The 27,236-nt window shown below is 41.8% G+C and overlaps 1 protein-coding gene across 1 annotated transcript in view; it reads left to right on the forward strand.

Moving 5' to 3' along the window:
• Positions 1-27,236, forward strand: part of cacna1ab (calcium channel, voltage-dependent, P/Q type, alpha 1A subunit, b) — a 225,545-nt gene that overhangs the window by 71,003 nt on the left and 127,306 nt on the right. Inside the window, 6 exon segments of the mRNA XM_034187775.1 lie at positions 17,231-17,322; positions 18,806-18,958; positions 19,952-20,139; positions 23,996-24,099; positions 25,735-25,850; positions 25,943-25,987. Of these exon segments, the coding sequence (XP_034043666.1) occupies positions 17,231-17,322; positions 18,806-18,958; positions 19,952-20,139; positions 23,996-24,099; positions 25,735-25,850; positions 25,943-25,987 (698 nt within the window).

Consider the following 27,236-nt stretch of genomic DNA (forward strand, 5'->3'; position numbering starts at 1 on the left):
TTTTTTATTATTATTATTAATTTTATTTTAACTTCTGTTTTAGGACTTTGGTGGCAACCCTTCATTTTAATGAAAATGCAGGGAGACAACAAAAGCAGACAAAGCAAGAGAGACCACGGTTCAGAATATACTTTCCTTAGTGGAAAAGAGGGGATTCACAGTGAGAAAGTTAGCCACATATCCAACATGGGATATGTGGAAAATAAAAAACAGATTGTTATTTGTATATTTTTATATAGCATGATTAAAATGACTAAAAATACAATTTCACATAAGTTTCACATTGTTTCATTCAAATGAGAAGTGTTTTACAATTTGTTAAAAAACATTTTATTCAGTGTATGAGCGACATAGCAAAAGAGGTTCTTCAGATCTGCAAAACACCAAACTGACCAGAAATCCGCACCAATGATCCTCCTCCACTGAGCAGCCAACGTGAACAGACAAAGCTGAGGCTGATGCTGCCAAGCGGACCAGGTACCACTGATGAGCCCAACCCCTCACTCCAGAGGAGGAAACTGGAAGCCAGTGTAATCGGATGATGGTGATGGAAAAGTACTCCTTATTTTGAATACAACACAAGCTGGTAGTGGCACCCTTTTGTGCCTTCCCAAGTTTCCCCGGCACAACCGCACAAACTGCTGATATGCGATACGACGATACTTTCTGCAACAAAAGAAATAGCATGGATTTATGTTCAAAACAACAGTTCATTCTTTTTGTATTTGAATCTTTTTTTACTTTTTTGTAAAACCATGTAAATGAAACTTTCTAATTATTTCATGTGCTTACTCGTACTGTGGAGCATCATGTAGGCATAGTGTGCCACTCTGAGGACATCTGCATCCAAACACACAATCGAGAAACTAGCCAGCTGTGTGGCACATTGAGGATTTTTGCCACCATGTTGCATCTCCACCAAGACTGCAGAAATTTCCCTGCAACAGTGAGACTCGATCACGAGTGGCATCGGCTGACTGTGTTCACATGAGCACCTGAAAAAAAAAAGAACATTGACATTTTTGTGTTTTCCAAATATACATATGCATGTAAACTGAACAGCCTGTTTTTTTGTTCAGACGTCTGTTCATTCAAAGTAGATTAGATGTGATACAATTTATGATTACAGATGTTTTGTATGTGTATTTTAGACAGGAAAGTCTCCATTTAGCATAAACATTTTCTATAATATTATGCCTGATAAAATTTGACAACAGATATAGAAGTAACATTTTCTTTTATTTAGTAATCTTTTTTCCCCATCCCATGTGGGTCTACAGCTTTTCAGATAAAGATTAGCAATCATTTGCTTTGAATAAAATATGAAAAATTAGCAATCACAAGAAACTGACTTATAAATGATTAAATATATACAGAATGTACAGAAACTTTATTTTCAGTGATTTTAACACAAACCCCTGAATTTAAGCACGCTGTGCTGCTGAAATAATTTTTTCATACACAAACACACCGTGCCAGGAATAAATGATCATTTATAAGAAAAGGTGGTGAGTGAAAAAACTCTTCTGTGTTTTGTAAGCAGCTTATATCCACAGCTCTGTTGTTGTTGTCAACTGACAGCTGCACTTCACATCCTCTTTCTGTTGTGTTCGGCTGGAACATACACGGTTTGGAGCCCCTCATTATTTACACCGTTAATCTCTTCATAAGAAACTTCCTCATCTTCTTCATAAACAATCAATATGTCACTTAAATCTTCGCTATAATCTCTCACTATGCCTTTGCTGTCCGTGTCTGCTGTATAGGTAAACAGAGCCGCACTGCGACACATTTACTCGCCTGACGTCATATCCGTCGCAGCGAAAAAGTAGGTCAACTTGGAGGCGGTAAATTCAAATTCTCAGATGGGTAAAGAAATGTCTAAATCCTTGTTCAATGTAATTTTATGGTAAAAAAAAAAACAAAGACAACATGTGGAAAAAGCTTTTTTTATTCTTCAAGAATATGTAAAAACGTCATGGCGTGGCAGGGACCCTTTGAAGGGATCCTAAAGGGTCATCACACTAATATTTTTTCTAATTAAACTGCTGTGAATATCATATTCATTGACAGTAGTTGTTTGGTTTTTGGCTGCTCCCATTTTTGATCATGATTGGCACAGTGGGTGGTTGACCTTGAACCGGGGACCTTCTTGTTGGGAGGCAGGAGGACTACCACTGTTCCAACATGCATCCTGTTCATTGACACCAATATAAATTGGTAAACCCACAGTGGGGTAGTATAAATAATATGTGGGCTACTTTTGTCTTATATATTTTTATAATATTTGTCTTATATTACATGATTTTCACATTCAGTTCAACTCTTGGGAATGCTAACATATTATTTGTTTGGCTGCTGAATCACAAGGCTGCTTGATATTGCTGATCTTCCAATATAAAATCACATTAAAAATTAACTGTCCAAAAAAGTGATTTTGTGTGGAGTTAATTGTAAAGTAATTGGGTAGTAAATACAACCTAACTGTTAATGTAGTGAGTAATAGAAGTCTAAGATGCCGTTGCCATTTTCATATATTGGATTTTCCTGGTAAGTTGTTCTTCTTCGCTTATCAGTAGGGTCCCTTTATTCAGAGTGTAGCATCAACTCAGAACATGGCGCCATTTTGGTTCCAACTGTGCTGAACTATTGAATGAGCCATTTATATTTTCAACATTTTTTAATCATTTATCCACTTACAGCAACACATCCAGGTACAGGTGCTATCAAAATAAATATAAAAATAGTTAAGCTATCAGATTTACAATTTATGATGATTTATTTAATTAATTTAAAGCCTGATTTATGCAGCTGCAGCTCTGTAACTCCGTGTCATGCAATGACGTGTGTTCTCTGTCTCTGGATTATGATTTATTATGGATTAATTTGACCCTCAACAATCTTTTGTTTCTACAATCATCACCTCCAATTCAAAGCTAAACTACACAATTTCATCTTTTTCAGACTCCGTGTTGTAAACTTTTCTGGCAAACGTATGTGATCCCGAAATGTAATCAGCGTGCGCACTGCAAGATCTATTATAATATGAGAGGAGACAAAGGAGTGAATGCAGAAACGTGTCAAATCACAGCCTTTTGTGTCTGGTTTAACAGGTGCACATCAGACTGTGGGTCTGAGTCTGAACACGGTGTAAAAAAAAATAACCGGCTGTTTTTTTAATCATGGAAATGACTCCGGTTCCACATGTGAGGGGTTTTTAACAGAAATACATTGCGATCAGATGGAACATTTTATCTGGTTTATACGATGATGGTTCAGTTAAGTTTTACTGTACATGGAACTGAACAACAAATTTACCTCTCAAAGCTTTGATGATGAAGTGTGCTTCCATCCCACATGGCTGACTTTATTTTCCCAAATGTTTCTTCTGTTCAGATCTGAAGGGAATCTGCACATCTTGAAGCCCTTGTTGTGTCTATTTATACATTAAAATGCACAACAACCTGCATTTTCAGCAAATATACAAATAAAATAGCCGGATTTACATGCAGATAGATTAACAGCAAGCACTATTTTGGCTCCAAGATAGCACCACAAGTCACATTTCTGTTTTTTTTTTTTTTTTTTTCGAATTGTCATGTCACTACTCTCTGCATAAAGGGACACTCGTTATCAGGCTCCAGCTGCATCATGGAATGGCATGGAGTAGTCCAAACACACACTATGGAGATGACAGATCATCCATTTGACTACTGAGTATTCACACACCCTACGGATTGCATGCGCCACTGTCTCCGTTGTTTAGTGTGTGTTGACACCGAACACCTGCTTTTCTCTGCGCCATTAGCATCGAACAATATTTTCTCCGTGCATACAGACACCAAGGGGATTTACCATATTTAACATCCTGGGGATAAGAATGGGCTTCCTTCTGACTGGCTGAGCACAACTGGTTTTTGGGTAGAGCAGAAGATGGAAAATATGCAGGGCAGTGATCCCCAAGGATCAGACCTACATTTTGTTGGGAGTGGATCCAGTTCGTCTGTGTTATTCTTGTTTTTCTCAGCCTTCTGATAACTCATGCTGGGAAAGGCTACAGCACCCCATGTTGCTAAATAAGATTTACTGTAATTAAAGAAAGAAATTATAAATAAATAAATAAGTGGGTGGGGCTAGATGATCGACGTAACATCTTGGAAGACGAGCCAAAACAACGGCATTATTAGTGCAGAGCTATCTTATAGATCTATAACACGACATTACAATGTGTAAAATCAGTAATTATTAGAACTATCAGTCTACCAGAGTTTTATTTGTTTACAGGCAAGTTCAACAACTCCATTTTCAAACTAGCTATAGCTGGTTTGGCAAGTCATTGAATTAAGTGGGTTAGGCTAGCTCGCTTGCTCTATCAATACTTAAATAATAAAATTTGCAAGAAATTATTCTTGCATTATTATGTTGTTGTAGTCATGTCTTAAAGCTGACTGCAAATGATAACACTCTGATTTTGGAATACTTTAGGCAGAAATATTTAACATACTATTACACGACACTGCTGGCTAGTATGACAGCGACCGCCAGTTTGGACACCAAGTTCGATTGATTCTCAGAAACAAATTTGTGTCAAATCTTTACGTGTATTACTTAAGTTAATGTTTGGCCTCCACCGGAGAAACTGAGTGAATTTACTGGTAATTACCTCCGCCAAGGAGGTTATGTTTTTGGTCGCGTTTGTTTGTTTGTCTGTCTGTCTGTTTGTCAGCAGGATAACTCAAAAGGTTTTGAACGGATTTTGATGAAATTTTGTGGAGTGGTTGGAAATGACAAGAGGAACAAGTGATTAAATTTTAGTGGTGATCCAGATCACAATCCGGATCCAGGAAGTTTTTAAAGGATTCTTCACCATTGCGGGATAGGGGGAATTTTGACATTCTAGTTTCTAACTCCACAAAAACAAGGCAGAAAGGCTTGAAAAAAATTAGGGTGTAACAAGTCAAATGTTCTATCAAACAACAAAGTTTGGTGATGATCGGATCCGGATTCCGGATCTGGTGATCCAGAATATGCAAAAATATAGGGAAAATAGAAAATGTGTCAGTGTGAGGTGACAAATGAAGCTAGAGATGCACAACTAACACCAAATTGTAGCTGAATCTGTACTGATTCAGTAAGGTGTCATCAGATTTGATGTAGCTTCAAATGTTATGGAGCTAGATCCAGAAGAAAACCGCCATTACTGAAAAATCGTTTTTATACAATATCTTTTCAACTAATAAAGACATAAAAGTGATTTCAAGTTCTAGTGGTATGTTTCATGGTCAAGGATGTCAAATATACAGGAAAGAAAAATGTATGTATCATAGTTTTGGTTGTAACACTGAATTGTTGAACAGATCACTGTGCCAAGGAGGGAATCTCTTTAGGGTCAGTGACCCTATGGCCTTGTTTAGAGAAGTGTTTCATAAATGTTAAAAAATTCATATTTGCAGTTTAGTTGAATAATAAATTGAATTTTGTCTCTTATTTGTTTTTGTCTATAAGCACATGCAATATCAATATCAGTGCTCAGATGACAGTAGCTTCTGGGAAAGGTGCAAGTTGCAATAAACTGTGATGCCAAGTGCTAAGGATACATGCTATCCAGTCACAGCAGATGAAACTTTTTTTACTACTGAGCGAACATCATTGTTAGACTTTTTTAGGTTCAATGATTCCACGGCATGTAGATGTTATGGCGTCAGTGATCCCATGGCCTTGGCGGAGGTTTGCACTCTCTGAGTGCTTCTAGTTTACATTGAAATCAACTGGAGTATTTTCACAGATTTTGTTGCCAAAATGCACATTTGACTGAGCCATACGTTTTGCCAAAACATGATATTAATTTCAATGATGTATCTAGCAGGTAGCTCAGTAGGACATGACTGGGGCTGCCAATATGTCGACCTGGATTTGATTCCCGGTCTGGCTAGCTGTCTGTGTCCTGAGACAAAACAGTTTTTCTGCATTGCCCCAGTCCACCCAAGTCAGAACGGGTCCCGGCGTTGGATGACGAATTAACCTGCAATGGATGACCATCCCATTCAGGGGAAGTCTTGGACTCCCGTTCGCTTTACACCACACTATCCAGGCAGGGATAACCCTCTGCACCAACTGGCCCTCAGGAACAAATATAAGACTTACTTATGTATTAAGTATTTTTGAATAATCATCATTTATTAAAAAAAAGACAGTGACAAACAAAAGACATCAGGGTATTGGTTTATCGTGTTATCAAACAGCATAGACTGTTGACTGAGTGTAACATTGGACATGTGCGTGTGTGTGTATGTGTATGTGTGTATGTGAATGCAAAGGGGCGTGAGGGCTCAGTGGGAGACACTAAGGAGACAGGAGCTCACACTATGGTGACACATGGTACTCCCACACTGTTTCCACCCAGTACACACATTAACCATGAGCACGCACACACATATACTCACACACTCATGCACAGAGTCATGCGCTCATGCACGTCACTGTCTGGATTTAGTCCCAGCGTTTTACATGTTGTGCATGTGTTGGGACTAATTTTGCTAAAGCAGCCACATGATGATTACATGTAACACGGGAATGACACATCGACATGTCTGAACTCGCTGCACAGACACGTGCACACTTCACTCTGAGACTCATGCACGGGTTTCTACTTGAAACTGGAAATAAAGGTGTGTGTGTGTGTGTGTGTGTGTGTGTGTGTGTGTGTGTGTGTGTGTGTGTGTGTGTGTGTGTGTGTGTGTGTGTGTGTGTGTCACAGTGATAAATTACAGGGCCCATTTGGGAGATGTCACACACAAGTTTGGCAGCAAATTTCTGAATAATTTCAATATAATTTATGAATAGTATGATAATATACAAATAATGAATGTTTATGAGTTCAATGGTATGTATATTTCAAGAGGTGAAGGATGGAATGTTCCATTCAACTCGGATTTGCCTCGATGAAATATTTGTTCCATTGAAAGAATGTAAAAGCATTCATTATTTGTTTTATATAACGGCTAAAATAGATCCTTGTCATTTGGTATTATATTAATTTATAAACAACAGAAAAGGGACTTACATTTATTTTGGTGTTCGTCACTGCTGCTTTGACATCAACAGTCCAACACCAACTTTAAAAAGGAGTCCAAAATTGTTTTCAGTCAACTTACAAAAACAATCAGATAGTTCAAAAATAAATGTGACGATGTAGACAATGATATTTGTACTTCCTCAGTCAAGTGAAAAATCACGTCAGAAATTTGTCCAGGTTTTCATCCTAACAGCTCTTCATACCTCCAGACGACTTATAGTGCAGTGGATGGTTTGCGTGTGTGTTAGAATTAGCACAGTCAATTAGCTCGTTCAAATCGTCGTCTGTCAGCAAAACAAACTTCGCCGTGTGGGGTTCACAGCGTGGAATGGTACAAAACTTATGGAACCAAATTTGCACGTTAAATGGAACGCAACACAAATGGGACGAATAATCCATGTCACATGACATACAAAGCACCAATCAAATGAAGGTTAATACAAATTAACTGTCACATAATGATATTTTCAAAAATCCAAGTTAGCTGTTTCAGAATCAGATATGAACATAGTTTTAGATGTGAGAGTGTCGTCACACTATAATTTGAACAATGTTAGTTGGTTTGTTTGTCTCCAACATACTTAATATGTGGATGATGCTCAACCCCAGAAGTGTCCTTTTGCTGATTTGTACTTAACTTGGTATGGTAATGAGAGCTGACCCCGAGGTTGCCTTAAAGCGGTTGATCTGCTGTGGCGCCCCCTCACAGCAGCAGGCAGCCGAAAGAAGAAAAACAAGAAGAACCCAGTTTCCATAATTGTGTGACTTTGTGTTTGTGTTGTAACGTGACTTCTTCAATGTTAAACTCAAGCAAACTGCAGCCATCACTTTTGTCAGATCTCACTCACACACACACACAGAGTGTGCTGGCATTTGTTGGTCACTGTGAAGGATACATGGAAAGTGTGTAGACGCTGCATAAAACAGGGTGGTGCAGAGCGTGTGGTATATTGTACTGTAAATATAGCATGTGTGAGTGTGGAATAAGTCGGGGGGGCAGGGGGTATTGGGATTAAAAAAATCCCTCAGTCGGAGTCCCGCTTCCCATCCCTTTTGCTGTGGTGAATTCTGAGATTCCATCAATGAGCCAGTACCATGTTGCCCTGGCAACGCTTATGAATGAGAGCAGGCCGGTAACCGTGGAGACTCACTGAACAGAGGAATCGCTGGTTACCATGGGAACGGCAGGAACGGGGAGAGACCAGGCAAACTGAAGGTGGTGAGTGTCCGCCAAGATTTTAATCGTGGTTGTCTTTCGTCAACATTGTCATCATCGAATGTCTGGAATCTTTATAGATAAAAACATATGTACGTGTGGCAAAGAGGCAAAACGATGTGGCAATAAATCGCTGCTTCAAACTTTAGGGTTTTAAGGTGCTCCAAAAAGGTACAGTATACGAGGTCTATTAGAAAAGAAACCGACCTTTTTATTTTTTTTAAAAACTATATAGATTTGAATCGTGCGATTACGTCAGACAAGCTTGAACCCTCGTGTGCATGCGTGAGTTTTTTCACGCCTGTCAGTTGCGTCATTCGCCTGTGGGCAGGCTTTGAGTGAGCACTGGTCCACCCCCCTCATCGGAATTCCTTTGTCTGACTTCTTCCTGAGAGACTGGTGCTTTGCTTGATCAAAATTTTTTCTGAAACTGTAAGGCACATCCAAGTGGACACCATTCGAGAAATTCAGACGGTTTTCGGTGAAAATTTTAACGGCTGATGAGAGATTATGGAGTGTTACTGTCGCTTTAAGGACTGCCCACGGAGCTGGATGGCGCGCCGCGCCCCGAGCCACCGTTGTCAGTCTGTTTCGAGCTGAAAACTTCCAAATTTAAGCCTCTGTTGACCCAGGACATCGTGAGATAACAGAGAAGTTTCAGAAGAGGTCGGGATCAGCAGTTTATCCGGACATTCCACTGTTAAAGGAGATTTTGTAATGAAAGACGTGCGGACATATTTGCGCGTCGGCACCCAGCCGCTCATCGCGCGGCGCCACAGAAAAACACCTCCGTGTTGATAACCATTCGTAAGATTCAGGCAGTTTTCGATGGCTTTCAGTCAAGTGAGTATCCGAGAAATTGTTTAACAACTGGGCATGTTCAAATTTGTCCTGTAATGCTTCCAACGGAGGTGTTTTGCTGTGGCGCCGCGCCATGAGCGGCTGGGTGCTGACGCACGAATCCAGACCTGGCGCCGTGGGCTGTCCTTAAAGCGACAGTTGTTGTGAAGGTGTCGTAGCACGGACCCACAACAGGGGGCGCAAATGAACGGACAATGAGTAAGCCAAAAGGTAACAATTTAATGTTGTGATATTACACAACGAAACGTGTCTTAATGTTCACAGTCAATAAACACCAGGTGACGTGTGGGCAGGCTCGAAGATAGAAGACGCCTGATGAGAGAGAAGCCGCGTCCCACACGGCTTCCACCACCAACGGCCTGAAGAACACCGGAGCCGCCAAGTCCCGAGTCCCCAGGTGGCCTCTGTCTTCGGCTGTCGACCCTGGTACTGCTGGCAGAAAACAGAAAGATGATGTGTGAGTGTGAGTCCGCACACTCAGTGATTAACAGTCCAGACACCGTTAGGAGGGAGCACCTCCACCTCCAACATCACACACACTCGTGCAGCTCCTGATCAACCACTTATCTGGGACGGGGTGCGAGGTGAAGCCGTCACTGTCACGCCAATCCTCCAGACAAGGAAAGCACCAGGAAAAACGGCTGCAACAGAAGTTCAGATTACTTTTCAACGTATAAGTCAGCAGAGAAAATTACCTTAGTACTGGTAGTCGATTTCTCGGCGGGGAGGTGGAGTTGCAGTCCGGCTTATATGGTGGTGTAGATGAGTGACAGCTGGAGTAATGGGTGACAGCTGTCACCTCCTCTGGGTCTGGCGCCCTCTTGTGCTTGGAGCCCGCACTCCAGGCAGGGCGCCCTCTGGTGGTGGTGGGCCAGCAGTACCTCCTCTTCAGCGGCCCACACAACAACAGTAACACTCCATAATCTCTCATCAGCCATTAAAATTTTCACCGAAAACCATCTGAATTTCTCGAATGGTGTCCACTTCGATGTGCCTTACAGTTTCAGAAAAAATTTTGATCAAGCAAAGCGCCAGTCTCTCAGGAAGAAGTCAGACAAAGGAATTCCGATGAGGGGGGTGGACCGGTGCTCACTCAAAGCCTGCCCACAGGCGAATGACGCAACCGACAGGCGTGAAAAAACTCACGCATGCGCACGAGGGTTCAAGCTTGCCTGATGCAATCACACGTGATTCAAATCCATATAGTTTTTGAAAAAATAAAAAGGTCGGTTTCTAAAATGTGCATTACACTGAATTCCTTCTTAACACAGATAGAAACTCCTCTTGGTTTCAACCAACAACAAACTGATTAAAATGTTTATTTCAATATCTTATGTTGAGGTTCTTGAGGTCTACTTGAGTTGATCCAAGGTTGTGAGTATGAGCTGGATGTCAAATGAGGAGTAACCTGCGTCAGAGGTTGTAGACTTTCTTCCATGCTGTGAAACCTGAATATAAGCACCAGAACCGATGGGCCAAATGACCTATACAATTATGTACATAGGACTTACTTCTTCTTCATGGTTGTGAACTTTGGGTTATGACTCAAAAAGTAACATACAAGTACGCAGTGGTGGGCACAGCTAACCAAAAAGTTAGCTTTGATAACCTTAATCCAATAACTGAAAAGTTATCTTTTATGATGCTAAACTGATAAAATGCTAAAAAATGCATCTTTATTACAGATAACCGATAACTTTTAGTATTGATTCAGATGCGACCACATCAGATTGCACTGATAAACCAGTTTCACTTTCACTTTTCGCTGCTGGGTAAATTCAAGGATCACAAACACATAAGAATGCACGAAAAATGAATGAATAAAAAAATAAAACCGCAATCACTGTCACCATCTTTCAAAAGCAGTAAAACACAGTATTAGAAGTACAAACTACAAAGCTATTGCTTTTTTCACACGCTTTACGTCCATTAATGCATTGAATGGCAGAGTAAAAGACACATAGTAAATATAAATTCTTACTATTAGTTTCAGTGGGATTCGTCCAAAGAAATAATCCACATAAAGTGTCCTTTTAAAAAAATCCAAAACAGTGTCTAAACAGTGAAGAAAAGTCCCTCTGTACACAGCTGCACCATGAGATCTATAAAACTATAAAACTGAACTACACTACTCATAATGCTCCCTGCGTCGACCGGCCAATCACATTTTGCACTTAATGATGATGTCATCAGCAAGCGACAGGCAGCCAGTCTGCCACAAATACACAACAGATGGACTAAAATGTTTGATTATAGGGCTTACAAATGTTTTTGACCATTAAACCTGGTCAATTTACCAGCAAAAAAAAAAGTTATCGGCCTAAAGGTTATCAAAACTAAATTTATCGGAAGATAATTGGTCCGATGATGGTTTTAAAACTTATCTGAAAAGATAATCCGCTGGCAAAAACATTAGCTTCGATAATTATCTGTTGTCGGATTAGCTGAACTGTGTCCACCACTGCAAGTACGTAAAATGGGTTTCTTTCACAGGATGTTTGGCATCACACTTTGAGATTTGGGGAGAATTTTTGACATCTGGAAAGATCTTGGATTAGAGCTACTGCTCCATCATTTTATTAGGGTGCTTCCTGTTCCGTGAGAGCCTGTGGTAGACTGGAACATGCTGAAGGCATGAAATATCTGATCTGACCCGAGGATCTCCTTGGATCCCACATGGTGAAATGCGGAACATGGAAGCTGCAAGACATGTCTGGACTGTTTTACTTGGTCTGTTGCCACAGCAACCTGGTCTTGGATAAGCATTAAAAAAACAGAAGAATGGATGTCTAGATTTTCAGAATTGTCCATCTCTTTCTCCAGATCCATCCCAAAATGGAATGGAATCTATTTCAACCCTTTTATCCACATCCCCTATATCTCAATTTCAATATAAATATAAGTTATTTTATACAGAGTATAAAATACTCCACTTCGCCTCTGGGAAAGGTGTCCAACAAATATTGAAGAATATATTGTTCAGCTGCAACTCGGAACATGTTCTCAACCTGTTAACAGCACGGTTTAAAAGTCGGAGCATCTTCCAGGTCAATTGTTAGGTGTTTCCCAGTAGTACGCGTCTGTCATCACAGTCCAAACACCTTCTCCCTCCTCGTAGAAAACTCACTCCCTCTCTCTCTGTCTCTCTTGAGTTTCTGTCTCTGCAGAGCTGCAATTCACACCTTCGAGACACGGGGCCATCACTTTCTTTCACTTGGCCTCATGCTTTCTCCCTTTCTGGGGATGCTGAATTTCTTCCTTCCTGTATTTTATCGCACAGTAACGCATCACTTCTTTGTCTAATGAGGATTTTTTTTTTATATTAAGTTATTGGAATCATGATATAATTAGAGAAAGTTTGCCTGTTTGTTCTCATAACCCTCCCAGATCCTCGGTCTGATTTGAACTAAACTTGGTGTTAAAATTAGATTTTCACTTTGATGTCTGCTTAATGTGGCCCACATGAGTAGGTGGGTTCTGGAATTGCCCAGGTGAGACCAAATTTACCAAAAGTTAAACACTGGGGTCAAATTCATTACAGTCAAAGGTCAAATTTAAGTTTTATTTTAGCTTTCATTTGCACCAAAATTGAAGGTCACATGTACCAAAGGTCAGTCGTTGGGTCCAAAGTCGTGTCTGTCTGTCTGGGTCGAGTCCTTCCAGGTCCTTTTATTGATTTCTATCAAACTTGGGTGTCACTGAAGGTTGACCCTGACCTTTAGGAAGTCGAAAGCTTGACTTTGTAGCGTGTCACAAGAACAACATTTTCATTTTTACCACTAGATGGCACTCGAGTTCATGCCGCACAATGTGGAGTGCAGGTGGGGGCGCTGTTCAGTCAAGGTTCAAATGACATGGAAATCAACAGAATTTACTCATTTAACAGAAGAACTTAAAAAAAAATGATCCTGGAGTTGCCTCAATATCTGAGCAAATTCTCCTTTATCCCAAACCTTTTTCAGGTGTGCTGCTGATAAACAAACCAGGAAACACACAAAATTGAGAAGTATGAAAAGCAAGATTGTGTGTGTGTGTGTGTGTGTGTGTGTGTGTGTGTGTGTGTGTGTGTGTGTGTGTGTGTGTGTGTGTGTGTGTGTGTGTGTGTGTGTGTGTGTGTGTGTTATTTCATTATTGTACCTCTTGACTTTCCAGTGTATCGCTCATAGAGGCGACTGCCTTTGTGATTTAGTTCTCTATAAATCAAACAGAATTTATAATCAGTAACAATTTTTAAACATCAGTTTTCCTCTCAGTTGTGTCCTCTCCTTGCTTCCTACCCATTCTTTTCTCTTGGAGATTACCCTCTATGGTAATGCACCTCCTGTTCCCTCCTTCCACCACTGATACGCCATCTAGTGGCTGCCGTGGGTCACTTTAGACAGGTATGGCTGTTGCCATGCGTGACTGCATCCTGGAGGTTTGGGTGGGCTTGCAGACGTGGATGATGATTTCCATCTCACACAAATGAACACTGAAGCTCCACTTTCACCCACAAATAATCTACATGGGTCAAACATAATCACTGAGAAGGGAGTAAAATAATAAAAACAAGTAATAAAACTGTCTGTCTGTGTGTGTGTGGGGGGGGGGGGGGGGGGGGGGGGGTATTGGACAATGGAGAATAAGGTTTAAACCTCACCCAACCCCTAAAGAAAAAAATAGTAACAGTGGTAAGGAAAAACGCTCTATTATTATTATAGGAAGAAACCTCAAGCAGACCGGACTCAGTGTGGTGACCATTTGCTTTGGCCATACTTATGATAGCAAGACACCAAAATAAAAGCACAAACAAGAACTGCCAAACATGCAGAGTCAGAACTGCTGCAGCTAAGGGCCCCTTCACACATAACATGAGGTCAGGCAAAGGACACAGAACCGGAAGAAAATCCGCGAACCAAAAATGAAATGGGGAACTGCAAAACATTCCACCTGCTGTTGGGAGGGACACATGGTCACTGGAGCACTGTGTTCATGGTTGCAAGCACGAACACAGTGTGAGCATGTGGGAAGTCACACACACAGCAGTGCAGCAAAAAACTACACCACAACTTAGAATGCTTAATTCGTGTTATAAAGAGCCTCCGGTTAGATGTATACCAGGAAGTAATGAAATGACGTGGATTACTGTTCTCCCTTTTATGTTTTTTACATGAATTACCTGATGCACTCCACTCATGAAGACATCAGCCGGGCTCCCGTCTCATGAAGACCCAGCTCCTGCGTCACGAACCCATCAACCAGCATGGCGTGTCCAGCGCGCAGTGATCCGCTGATGACCGCATTGCAAATGCGATATATGTTTTAATTATTACAATGTGGGGAAATCCCGCAGTCATGTGCTTCGCAGTGATTTCCTGCATGGCATGATATTCACCATCGTTGCGGTCAGCTGAAGCAACATGTGCTTTTATTTAATTCCACGTGAGGACAGCATGCCAACATCTGTGCTTCACTGTGAAGTTATGCGACTTCATATTCTACAAGCCAGTGCAGGTGTTCTCCAGCTGTGACTTGCGAGCACAGATATCTGAACAGCTGCAGGTTGCAGGGGAACACACCCACTTTTGTCTGCAGTTCTCGCCAGCTCACAGAAAAAAAAGGCTCACTCTCTATACCTTCATTCTGTGATTTTTATTTTATGTATGTATTATTATTTGTTTGTCCTGCATCTGTGTGATGTCTGTGTTTTTAATTTACCACCTTGCGTGCACGGTCACATCCAGCTGACAGTCAGTGGTCAGCTGACAGGCGCTGTGTATCCACAGCAAAGTACCACACGCTTAGATGTTGGCCGGTCCCCATGAGGGCATGAGCGCCCGCACACACATGTGCATTGTGTGTTCAACAGCTGAGTTGCAGTACACAGCGATCAGCTGTTTCAGTAGAGCACTGCGGTGGACAGCGACCCAACTCTGGGACCAGCTCAGCCACAGCTGACAATGTTGGAATCATGGTGGGTTTGTGTGTGGGGTGGGTGGGGCGGACGACAACACACTCCACATGCCATTTGTGTGTGTGTGTGTGGGGGGGGGGGGGGGGGGCATTCGGCACAGTCATGCCCATGTGTGTTGCTAGGTTACGCCACACTCGTGTTGCAATTTGACAACAGCTCGAATGTGGTCCACTGCTCTCTACTCTCATGTTGGGAGTGTGAATAGCCCCGCCTTTTCTAAGTGTCCAGTGAGCAGTGTTGGATTTTCGTGTGTGACACCTGGAATTTGGTCAACACCAGCCGAGAGATGAGTCGAATGAGCACTCACAGGGCACTCGCTGTCTTTCGGGCACTGGTGTGAGCGAATGTTTGCCACGACAGCTGTACAAGGCATTTGAGGCAGCTCCAATTTTTCACAAGTGGCATTTGACTCCTCCTTCATGAACCATTCTGCCTCAATTATGTTATGTGTGAAGGGGCCCTAAGCATTTACTGGGTAGACTTATAGTTCAGTGGTCACAGACATGGATGAATGAAAGGACAACCAAAAAGTTGAAGAGCAGAGTCTCAGGAAAATGAACTACAGCTGGCGAGCAATTGTTTAACTCAGTCTGTAGACCACACATGCTCCAGTCCTGGATGAATCCTAGGTGGATGGATGGATCCCTCCAACATGCCGGCTGGCACCAACTCTTGATAGGCACCCATGCTTCCCTCTGCTCCTCGGCTCGTGCATGGAATGCAGCAGCATGACTGGTGGTCCTGGTGGCATCTTGTCACCTTCGCTTTCCATGTTCATCAACTTTGTGCATCCAGTGCAAATGCTGCCCACCAGGCAGGATCTCAGACAGAGAACCAAGCAGAAATCAATCAAGCAGAATGATCGGTTCGCTGTAACACCTTCTCAAACAGCAGACTACTGGATAAGATATTGATGTGTTTGCTGTCCTACGTGCATATACAGGATAAAGCGGCCTGTTTGTGTTGTATCTATGCAGGTCTCACGCTGTTGACATATTTTGCTTAGCTGGGGTTTTTTGTTTTCTGCAGCCTGGCCTGCAGCTGTGGCAGTTAAAAAGCTATTGAGGGAACGATGAGCTCGGCTGCCAGTGTCTGTTAATAAATGACCTCTTATTGGAATTAGCAAACAACCTAGAGAGGAAAGAGGGGTAGGGGAGAAAGGAGAGAGGGATGGAAAGAGTGGGAGCAACTGTAGGAATGGTCAAGATTCCATTTTGTTTTCTGTTGCATGACATTTTGATCAAACTTTCTTTTTACCTCTGCTAAAAAAAGTGATTTTATTTATTTATTTCTTGCCGTTAGTCTATTAGGTAGTTAGTTTGCATTTCAGTTCTGTATCTCAAAAGGACATGAACAGATTTGAAAGAAATTTGGTGGAGAGTTAGGTTGGTTTAAGGGCGGGTCTTGCCTTTTATCTTTGATCTTTGAGCATGATCCAGAATCCTCTGATGGTTTAATCAGGATCAAAGGGTGGATTCTGACTTTCAGTACAGATTACTAAACTAAAGAGAAATCCCGATTAATTCAGCAAATCTGATAGCAATGAAAAGATGATCTAAATGGGCAAAAAATCAAGCTACATCAATAAGGACAAAAGATCAAGATCAATTTTCAGCCTTCAGGATCACGTGTAAGGTTCAAAGCCCTGTGATCAGAACTATAATTCAGCCAGTGAAGATCAAACCTCAGGGTCAAAGATAAGGTTGAAAGTTGAGCCTGTCAAAAGCTAACACTAAGGATAAAAGATAAGATCAAAGACAAATAAGATAAATATTATTGAATGTTCCACTTGATTTGTTGTTCTGAAACTGAAATCTAGTAAAACACATGAATGACTGGAAACAGTCGGTGCAGGTTGGTAACACATACAAACACAGACATTTGTTCTTTTTAACCTTTGCTTGCTATTATTTTAGGCACTGAATGTTTTGTTGGTGCTCCAGTGGGGCATGTCTCCAGACATCATATTTTGGACACGTGGAATGATTTTGTGTTGATGGCACTCCGGATGCTGTCAGTCTTCAGGTTACAGGATGTCTCACACAGCTGCCACGAGCACAGCCTTCAGATGTGGTTATTGTCTGACCCACCAATGTCTTTTCTGTTTTCTGTCCTTTCTCTGCAGTATCTTGTCATCGGTGGGGACTCAGTTTGACCTGAGGACGCTGCGAGCTGTCAGAGTGCTACGACCCCTGAAACTGGTGTCTGGGATTCCCAGTAAGTACTGGACTTTTGTTTATGTGCACAGTGTCCGATTTAGAAAAAATAAGCTCATCACAATTTAATTTAAAGGTGATGCGGTTTCCCTGACTGAAGTGCAAGTTGAAAATTTTAGGCATATTCTTGTAAAGGTTGAAGTAATTTGTTGAGAAATATTGTCAAGCACACACATCATCAAATATTTACTTCAACTTAAATGTTTCTACATTTGTTATTAAAGTTCAAGTGGTTTTTCATGCTATTACTATTATTATTAGTATTAATAATAATAATAATAATAATAATGGTGTCATCATCATCATCATCATCATCATCATAATACCAAAAATGACTAAGAGAACAAATTTACAACTTATGCCCAATTGTGATTCTTTAAGATGTTGTGGTAATTATTTAAGATTTGTTCAAGCATTTTTATCAAGGTTCGTAAAAAAAATAAAAAATAAAAAAAATTCTGCACTTACACACACACACACACACACACACACACACACACACACACACCATAATCCAACCCCCCCCCCCCCCAAAAAAAAAACTAAAACAAAGGTCTTGCCTCTGCCACTATGTCATCCTGTATCTGCACATTTTGTTACTGGAGTACTTTTTCACGATCCTGTCCTGAAGGGGGCAGTGTATCACTGAACTTGCTTGAAATCTGATTTTCTCCAGCTTGTCTGGATAATTACATCAAAAATACTACAATCCAATTACATTTGTTCCACAAATCTGATTGGTTAATCGTGTGAGATTTCTGACCATAAAATATCTCATTGACGGTGGCAAAATATTAGACTGTTTCACATTTGATGTATTACTCTGCGTCCTGACCGCTTTGTAATGCAGATGTTAATAATTGCGCTGTCAGATGAGAGCGAGAGAAACTGGTTGAGCAGTGAAGCTGTTGCTACAGTAAGCTTCACCAACAGAATTACTTACAGAACAGTAAGACGTGGAAATGATGGAATTGGATTTGAATGGGAATAAACCCCTTTGGTCTGATGCAATCCAGCATTAATGTCTGGGGTCAGAGTTGGGTGAGTGTTAAGGTTCAGATTAGGGTTAGGATTATGGTTAGTTACAAGATTGGCAGAATGTGCACGTGAGCTCGTAGGCAGAATCCTCACGGACTGCAGCCAGACAGTTCTCAGTTTTCATCAGCGCCAGTGAGCTTAGTTTTCTGCATCACAAAATAAATACACCAATCAACAGCACAGCCCAGATTTGAACAGGCCAATCCTAGGGATAGGTGGAGCTCCAGGACTAGTTTTTCAATTGATGGACCAAGAAAGGGGGTGCGTCCATGTTTTCAGCAGTTTGGTAAACTATTTCAACTTTCACATTTCCATCTTCACATTTTGTGTGAATGAGGTCATTTATTTTAAGCAATACGAACTATAAAACAAACAAAAAATATGTACTCACGTTCATGGTTTATTGATTCACCTCCAAGCTGTTTCTTTCTTTTTTTGTCATCCAGGCCTGCAGGTGGTGCTAAAGTCTATTATGAAGGCTATGATCCCCCTGCTGCAGATTGGCCTGTTGCTGTTTGTGGCCATCCTCATGTTTGCCATCATTGGCTTAGAGTTCTACATCGGAAAGTTCCACACAACCTGCTACGATGAAATCACAAGTAAGAAGTCTTGCAGTGTGAAACCACTGCCCTCCCCCCCATTATAACCATGTTTATATTCAGAAAGAAGGCCTTACTACTCACTGGATAGCCAGGCATTTTTGTTTTAAAGGTAGTAGACAGCAGCAATTTTTTTCCCAGCAATTCCTGAAAAACAAGCAACATATATGAGACAAAAATGGCTCTGATCAAGAATGTGATCAAAAGGGAATCAATATATGCCTGGATTTTCACACATAGAGGACCCTTTAGACCTGTTAAAAGGCAATGACTGCTGTTCCTTCTCCCCCTCAGTGTGCAAATGGGAGGTTTGGGGAGGAGAGGCCGAGGACTGCTGCTTTGTTGTTGTCCTGAAAAATGCAACATCTAATGACAGAAAAAAAATAATTCATTGCTCCTTTTAAAGTGGTGACTATATCAAAAACCAAAGCTGAAATTCTTGCAGTATTTCAACTGATTTGTAATTTATGATTTTCTTTCAACCTCAATATGCTATGATGGACAGCTGTTTTCACAAAAACATCAATCTCCAAATGTATGTGTTCCCATCTTTTATAAGCTAAAGAATCAATATGGATGAATGGCAAAACACAGAAGGCTTTTTGGCTTCCGCATCACTGAGTTTCTGTTCCAAAATGATTCTGCAACACATCATACCCTAAATGCTAAATGAGGACCTAAGAAGACCACACCATACCACAGCTGATGGAGGCAAACACACAGCAGTGAGACAAACACAAATGAAGAAAACATCTTCAGCATTTGTGCTGCATTTAAAAAAAAAGAATTACACAAAACTATGCAACGGTAGTAAGTTCTCAAAGCTGACATTGAAACCTGAAGAACCAAACAGCTGTAAAGAGGCTGAAAGGCTTTGCTCACTGGCCAAAATTGTTTTCTTGTCTGTGGTGGACACGTTTAAGGAGAGAATTAAATGAACTATGTTTCTGACTGGCACTTGCTGTAATACTGGATATCTGTTTGGCTCTGTAGAAGACATTGTGGTTCCAGAACCCTGCGGGACACAGTTGCCATCCCGATTGTGTCCAAACGGCTCCACGTGTGAAGGTGGCTGGATTGGTCCAAACTATGGCATCACCAAGTTTGACAACATCTTGTTCGCCATCCTCACTGTCTTCCAGTGCATCACCATGGAGGGATGGACAGACATGCTCTACGACGTAAGTTATCAGAGCATATTTCATGTTTCATTGAGCATATACAGGTTAGTAAGGTTAGACCTTGAGGCAGCTTTGTTGTGATTTGGCGCTATATGAAAACTGAAATAAATAAATATTTCAAATTATATAACAGCTGAGTGGATCCTTGTCATTTGATTGGTGGCTTGTGTGTCACGTGACATGGATTATTTGTACCATTTGCTGTTGTGTTTCATTGACCGTTCAATAGTTCTTTTTCAGCGTGCAATTTGCTATGGCACACCCAGACCACCGCGCACGCTCACACTACCAGGGGTGGTGTTTAGCTACACATTGCATAGGATTTTTTTTTCCTGCCGAATGAAGATCTGAAAGGAAAAAAAAGCCATAACACCACATTGTTTGTTTTTTAAATAATTAATATGCATTTTATTGCATGAAATAAGTATTTGATCACCTACCAACCAGCAAGAATTGTGGTTCTCATAGATCTGTTAGTTTTTCTTTAAGTCCTCTTATTCTGCACTCTTTACCCGTATTAATTGCACCTGTTTGAACTTGTTACCTGTATAAAAGACACCTGTCCACACATTCAATCAATCACACTCCAACCTGTCCACCATAGCCAAGACTAAAGAGCTGTCTAAGGACACCAGGGACAAAATTGTAGACCTGCACAAGGCTGGGATGGGCTACAGGACAACAGGCAACCAGCTTGGTAGAAGACAACAACTGTTGGCGGAATTATTAGAAAATGGAAGAAACACAAGATAACTGTCAATCTTCCTCAGTCTGGGGCTCCATGCGAGATCTCACCTCGTGGGGTAAGGATGATTCTGAGAAAGCCCAGAACTACACGGGAGGACCTGGTCAATGACTTGAAGAGAGCTGAGACAACAGTCGCAAAGATTGCATTAAGGCTGTTATGATTTAAAATTCTGCAGGATTTCAGGATAAGAAAATCAGATGAATATTAAAGTATGGATATTTAATATTTAATACATCATACAAAATTGCTGTAGAGCAGGTGGTTCTGTAGGACAGGAGATGGACTACCAGTATATAGACCAGGGTTTGATTTCAGGTTTATGCTAACCCTCTCTTTGTTCTTGGACAAAATACTTTAACTACATTGTTCCAGTCCACCCAGCTATAAATTAATACCATCCCTGGCTGGGGATGTAACCTGTGATGGTCTGGGGTCCCATCCAGAGGCAATGACAGACTTACACCTGCTTAATGCTCCCATATCTGGGAATAAGCCCCGGTGTCGCCAACCGAACGGTCCCCCCTAAAAATTGGTCTGCCCTGCCTTCACTGCACATGCGTCATTTCGGAGCATCAGCAGTGATTCACCGATTATCACCTCATTTCTGCTTAAAACTGACTTTAGAATGATTTAAGAGGTTTTACTTTGTCATCTGATGGTTAATCATCACATTATTCCCTTTGATTGCTTTGGGTGTAGAGAGTCAGACTCAGACATGCTGCTGTGGAACTCTGATCGATCCCCCGTCTTTTATTATGAAATAATGATGAATTTATGTGGAAATGATTGTTGTACAAAACCTTCAGATATCTGTCACTGAGATAGATGATGAGTGGAGTGCAGTTTTAACCAGAAATGAGGCGCATGTGCAGCGAAGGCAGGGCAGACCGATTTTTAGCGGGGGACCGTTCGGTCAGTGACACAGGCCCAAAGGACTTCGGGGCCTGTGTGGGACTTGCTTCTTCTTATACCAAATATAAACAAAACCCACTAGATGAGTGTTGAGATGTTGGCCAAAGAACTGAAAATGCAGAGTGCCATCTATAAATAACATTAACATTAATCCTACTGAGTAGTCACTGAGATCAAGCTTCAGACAGACAGACAGACGCACATAAGCAGTTTTAAAATTCCCATAAGGGCCTTTTCCCCATTGGTGGATAACAACTCTTTTCAAGTAAAAGTGCTGAGAAACAAGCAGGTGAACAAACAAACTGAGACAACAACATGAGCCCATTTCGAGGAGTTAACGAGGCATAGTCTGAAATTTGTGTCAAAGTCCATGTGTTTATTTCCATCGTTCGCACTCTCCATCTTCTCAGTTTGACTTCCTTTACTGGACTCCTTTTCCATCCTTCGTAAATCACTGTCTTTTCTCTTCTCTGCCTCCCTCGTTTCCTCTCTCTATTCTGGTCCGTCTCGCTCTATATTTAACATCTTCTCTGATGGATGGTGGCTGACTTTCCCACTCACACGGGCAGTCAGGAGGAAACCAATGAAAGTTTAATAAAGAAGAACAGGCTGACTGCACTGTACGGTATAAAATCTAACCAAAGTGCTCCAGCTGCCCGCACATCGCAGCCAGTAGGTACCTCCATTAAAACGCTACATACGTAGGTCACCGTAGCTAAACATCCCGCGGTAACTCGATTTCTGTGATTGCCAGTTGGGTTTGTTTAATCGAACAGGGAGGTAACACGGTGTCAGAGTTCAGCTGCTGCTGCTCACCAGACAACGCAATGTCATTGGTGTTTGTGAATGCACAAGTGGAGATGTAACGTGTGTTTCTGTGTTCTTTCTACACACAAACACAACAATTCTACAATCAGGTTTGCCTTTGAACTGGGACACAGGTCATCCACTTACATGTGTCCATCCAACAAGAAGAAAACATATGTTTCTGACATATGACCATCCAGAGGTCAACCGGTCCATCCTGACACAAAGTAACCCATCTATCTGCCACAGCCAGATGAAGTGTGGGCATCCCTTTGGTCTTCTGCGGTCTTTAACATTGAGACACCTACACACTGGATCATGTCCAGAGAAACATGACACATGGCCAAAATGTTGTATTTGCTGCTTCCTCCATATTAACCGATATTCTTCACTTGAGTCTCTCTGAGTAACCGCACATTTGACAGAAAGTCATTCCAGCAGTACCCAAGGATCCTTCGATGAGACCTAGTACCAGAGACATCCAATTGGTGTTTTTCGTCACTGGTTAGCATCTAAATCTGACAAAAATGCACAGGCACCCCTATTCTCATCTGTCGTGGTTCCTTACCGCTGTTGCAAGGTCGCTTTTTCAGGGGATGGGTAAGTTTAGCCCTTACTCTTTTGCCGTTCTATGAATAAATTAACATGAATTGAATTGAAAGCAGGAAGCGCCAAAACCCCAGTGACTTGGACCATCATTCTCCTGCAAAGATCTGTCCAGCAACCTCATGGCCCCATTAGTTTTTCCCAGGGATTCCCCAGTCTCAAAGGCGGAGGACCCAGAGACATGAATATCACTGCTGAGAGAAGTGAATGTCTGTACAAGTTCAACACTTTCTGCCATCAGACTCCAGGAAGTCACTGAAAATCTGGACCTTAGGGCCCTGTCCCACTGGTGTTTAGGAGGATTTGCGCATAAAATGAGGAGACAAAAGCTGAGCGTCCGCAACAAAGGTGGGCGGAAATGACAAATGTCCCAGGGTGGATCAGCGAATACATGAGGAAGAAAAGCAGATATAACAGGGAACAGCAGCCGTGATGCACTCGCTTCATCCGTGCCCACTCTGTCTGCATGCGCGACATACCATTTGCGACCGTGATGTGGCCGTGCTGGGCACGCGTCATATCTGTTTTGCACACTGTCCCGGTCCGCCGCCAAGCTGCGCCAACCCATTGGTTGCGGATATCATATCACAGTTCTTGAGAATATAGAAACAATCCTGCAAAATGGGGAAGTGAGCAACATTTCTGAGTTGTTTTTTTTCCTTTCTTTTGATGAGATGTAAAACTGAACATCATCTGCATAGAAAGAATATGCAGCACTTTCTGAAGTATTCATGGTGAATCAGCTGGTCAGTCTAAACATGTCTTTGTTGATCTGTCTTGCAGAGTAATGATGTGGAGGGCAGTGCCTGGAACTGGCTGTACTACATCCCCCTCATCATCATCGGCTCCTTCTTCATGCTTAACCTGGTGCTCGGTGTACTCTCAGGGTATGCTTGCATATGGGTTTGAATGTCATTTTCTTTTCTTTATTGTTATATGTACAGGTGATGGATTAAAGAGGAAAAGTGTAGTTTGCAGTCAGTTGCAAAGTTGTTGAGGTCATGACAGAGCTAGCCAACAAACTAGCCTCACTAGCAGTCAGTGCAGTGCCATGGCAATGCCTGCTAATGTGGCTGGTTAGCATTAATCTGGTATGTAAACCAGAGTATTGAATTTGCTGATGAACAGTTAATAAGCTTATGCTACTACTAAAAGCAACAGTGACCTCCAGTGGTCACCAGGACCTTTGAATATCAACAAGAATTTGCAAGCAACTTAATTTAATTTTGCATATTAAAAGATGCAAACAGTAGATTAGATTAGATTAGATTAGATTAGATTAGATAGAACCATATTAATCCGTTGGGAAGATTCCCTCAGGGAAACTGAGGTTCCAGCAGCATTGTTAGCAGCACATAGAGTATCAAAAGTGAAAGTAAAAACAAAAAAAAAAACATTTGCAAATATGAATATAAATACACAGTATAAATACCAGGCATACAGATCAATACTGGTTTACTGGCTACTACTGTTCCTCTCCTTCCCGTCCTCTGTCTTCCTGTTACTCGTCCTCCCCTGAGGAGTTGTACAGTCTGATAGCCTGAGGGACAAAGGACTTTTTTTCAGTCTGTTGTGTCTCTGCTTCAACACATTTGATTCAGTTAAAGAAGTCATTAGCAGCACTCTGGAGAACTTGACTGAATATTGAGGCGTTATTTCAGCCATTTGATTCAAGTGTGTTGGACCAGGGACACATCTAAAAGTTGCAGGACACCAGCCCTTGAGGACTGGAGTTGAATACCCCTGGTGACGTTAGACCATTATGAAGACTTGGGTTTGATTCCTGGTCTTGCTACCTACAGTAACTGTGTGCTTGGACAAAACATTTGATGTACACTGTCTCAGTCCATCCAGTTGTAAATGTGTGCACTGGCCTTGCCTGGGGAAGTAACCTGCATCACACAAGCGTCACATCCACAGGCACATGTAGACTCTCATCCACGTCACACTCCAAAATGCAGGTATAAGCATTGGTTCCAGCGTCCCTCAGGGCCTGTATAGGACTTCTTCTTCTTACACATTAACTTACTGACTGACTCCGTTAATCTCGCTAATATGTTCATGTGCTTTGTTGGACAGCTCTCTGAAATTGAGCCACTTGTAATGTTTGGTATTTAGACATGATGTTTAGCTCATACTATGTAAGTCTCCATCATGGCAGGTCTCACAAGACAACATTGCATCGCCATGGTTCCAGTTTCCCCACTTTGTTAGATTCAGCTGGTAAAATTTGTACTTTCACTCGCTGGTTTATTCAGTATTCTACACCAAATTCTGAAATAATTTCTGGAAGGATGATTACCACCAATCCACTGGAGTTTCAGAGACGTGTAGAAGCTGCAGTAAGGAGGACTGATGCTGTTACTGCGGTGCAACACATTGCAGAAGCACGTTTTTATTAATCTGTCAACCTTCCGTATTCAGTTATCCCATGTACTTGTTTGAATTTGGAGTTTAAAACTACTGTTTTCCCCAAGTGTCTGTTTAAACTGTGGGTTATTGTAATACAAATGTTGCTGCAGTGAATTTGCCAAAGAGAGAGAGCGGGTGGAGAACAGGAGCGAGTTCCTCAAACTGAGGCGACAGCAGCAGATAGAACGGGAGCTCAATGGATACCTGGAGTGGATCTGCAAAGCAGGTCGGCACAAACACTGTTCAGGAACCACGTGTGATAAAATAAGTCCTGGTACAGTGATGCGTACAAACACATGCTCTGTTTCATTATTGCAGAGGAGGTGATTCTGGCTGAAGAAGATGCCACGGGAAACTTTGATGGTAAAGACGTCACTGCTTTTATTCTCTGATGTTCATGTGCAAGGGACACAACACAACAGTCAAATCAGTGGCGGATTGGTGGTGGGGAGGGTGAGAGAGTTGCATAAACAAAGGTTGATTTCCAGTGTTGGAATTCTAATTGTATCTTAAAATCAATGACTAGAAAGTCAGTATTTACTGTCCCAGATTGCCTTAGAATGCAGGAAAAAGCAGCCGTTGCACAAAAGGCTATAGCAGCACCACAGAGAGGGCTCCGGTGGACTTCAGTCTGCAGTTCATTTCCACCTTAAAGACACTAACCACACGTTTGAGGACAAGGAAGTTAAAAGTTTGTTTGCAATTACAGAGGTCAAACGTTTCCTGTAGTTTTTCACCAGGTTTTCACACACTGCAGCAGGGATTTTGGTCCACTCTTCCATTCAGATCTTCTCTAGATCTTTCAGGTTTGGAGTTTCAGCTCCCTCCAAAGATTTTCTATTGAGTTCAGGTCTGGAGACTGGCCAGGCCACTCCAGGACCTTGAAATGCTTCTTACGGAGCCCCTCCTTAGTTGCCCTGGCTGTGTGTTTGGGGTCATTGTCCTGCTGGAAGACCCAGCCATGACCCATCTTCAGTGTTCTTACTGAGGGAAGGAGGTTATTTGCCAAAATCTCGCAATACATGACCCCATCCATCCTCCCTTCAATACTAAGCACTTGTCGTGTTCCCTTTGCAGAAGAGCACCCCAGAGTATAATGTTTACACCCCCCATGCTTCATGGTTGTGATGGTTTTCTTGGGGTTGTTCTCATCTTCTAAACATGGTAAGTGGAGTTGATTCCAAAAAGCTCTATTCTGGTCTCATCTGACCACATGACCTTCTCCCATGCCTCCTCTGGATCATCCAGATGGTCACTGGTGAACTTCAAACATGCCTGGACATGTGCTGGCTTGAGCAGGGGGACCTTGCTGCCCTGCAGGATTTTAAACCATGACAGCATCATGTGTTACTAATGTAATCTTTGTGACTGTGGTCCCAGCTCTCTTCAGGTCATTGACCAGGTCCTCCTGTGTAGTTCTGAGCTTTCTCAGAATCATCCTTACCCCACAAAGTGAGATCTTGCATGGAATCCCAGACCGAGGGAGATTGACAGTCATCTTGTGTTTCTTCCACTTTCTAATAAATAATCATAACGGTTGTTGTCTTCTACCAAGCTGCTTGCCTGTTGTCCTGTAGTCCATCCCAGCCTTGTGCAGGTCTACAGTTTTGTC

This window comes from Thalassophryne amazonica, chromosome 15 (genome assembly GCF_902500255.1).
Source record: "Thalassophryne amazonica chromosome 15, fThaAma1.1, whole genome shotgun sequence".
NCBI lineage: Eukaryota > Metazoa > Chordata > Actinopteri > Batrachoidiformes > Batrachoididae > Thalassophryne > Thalassophryne amazonica.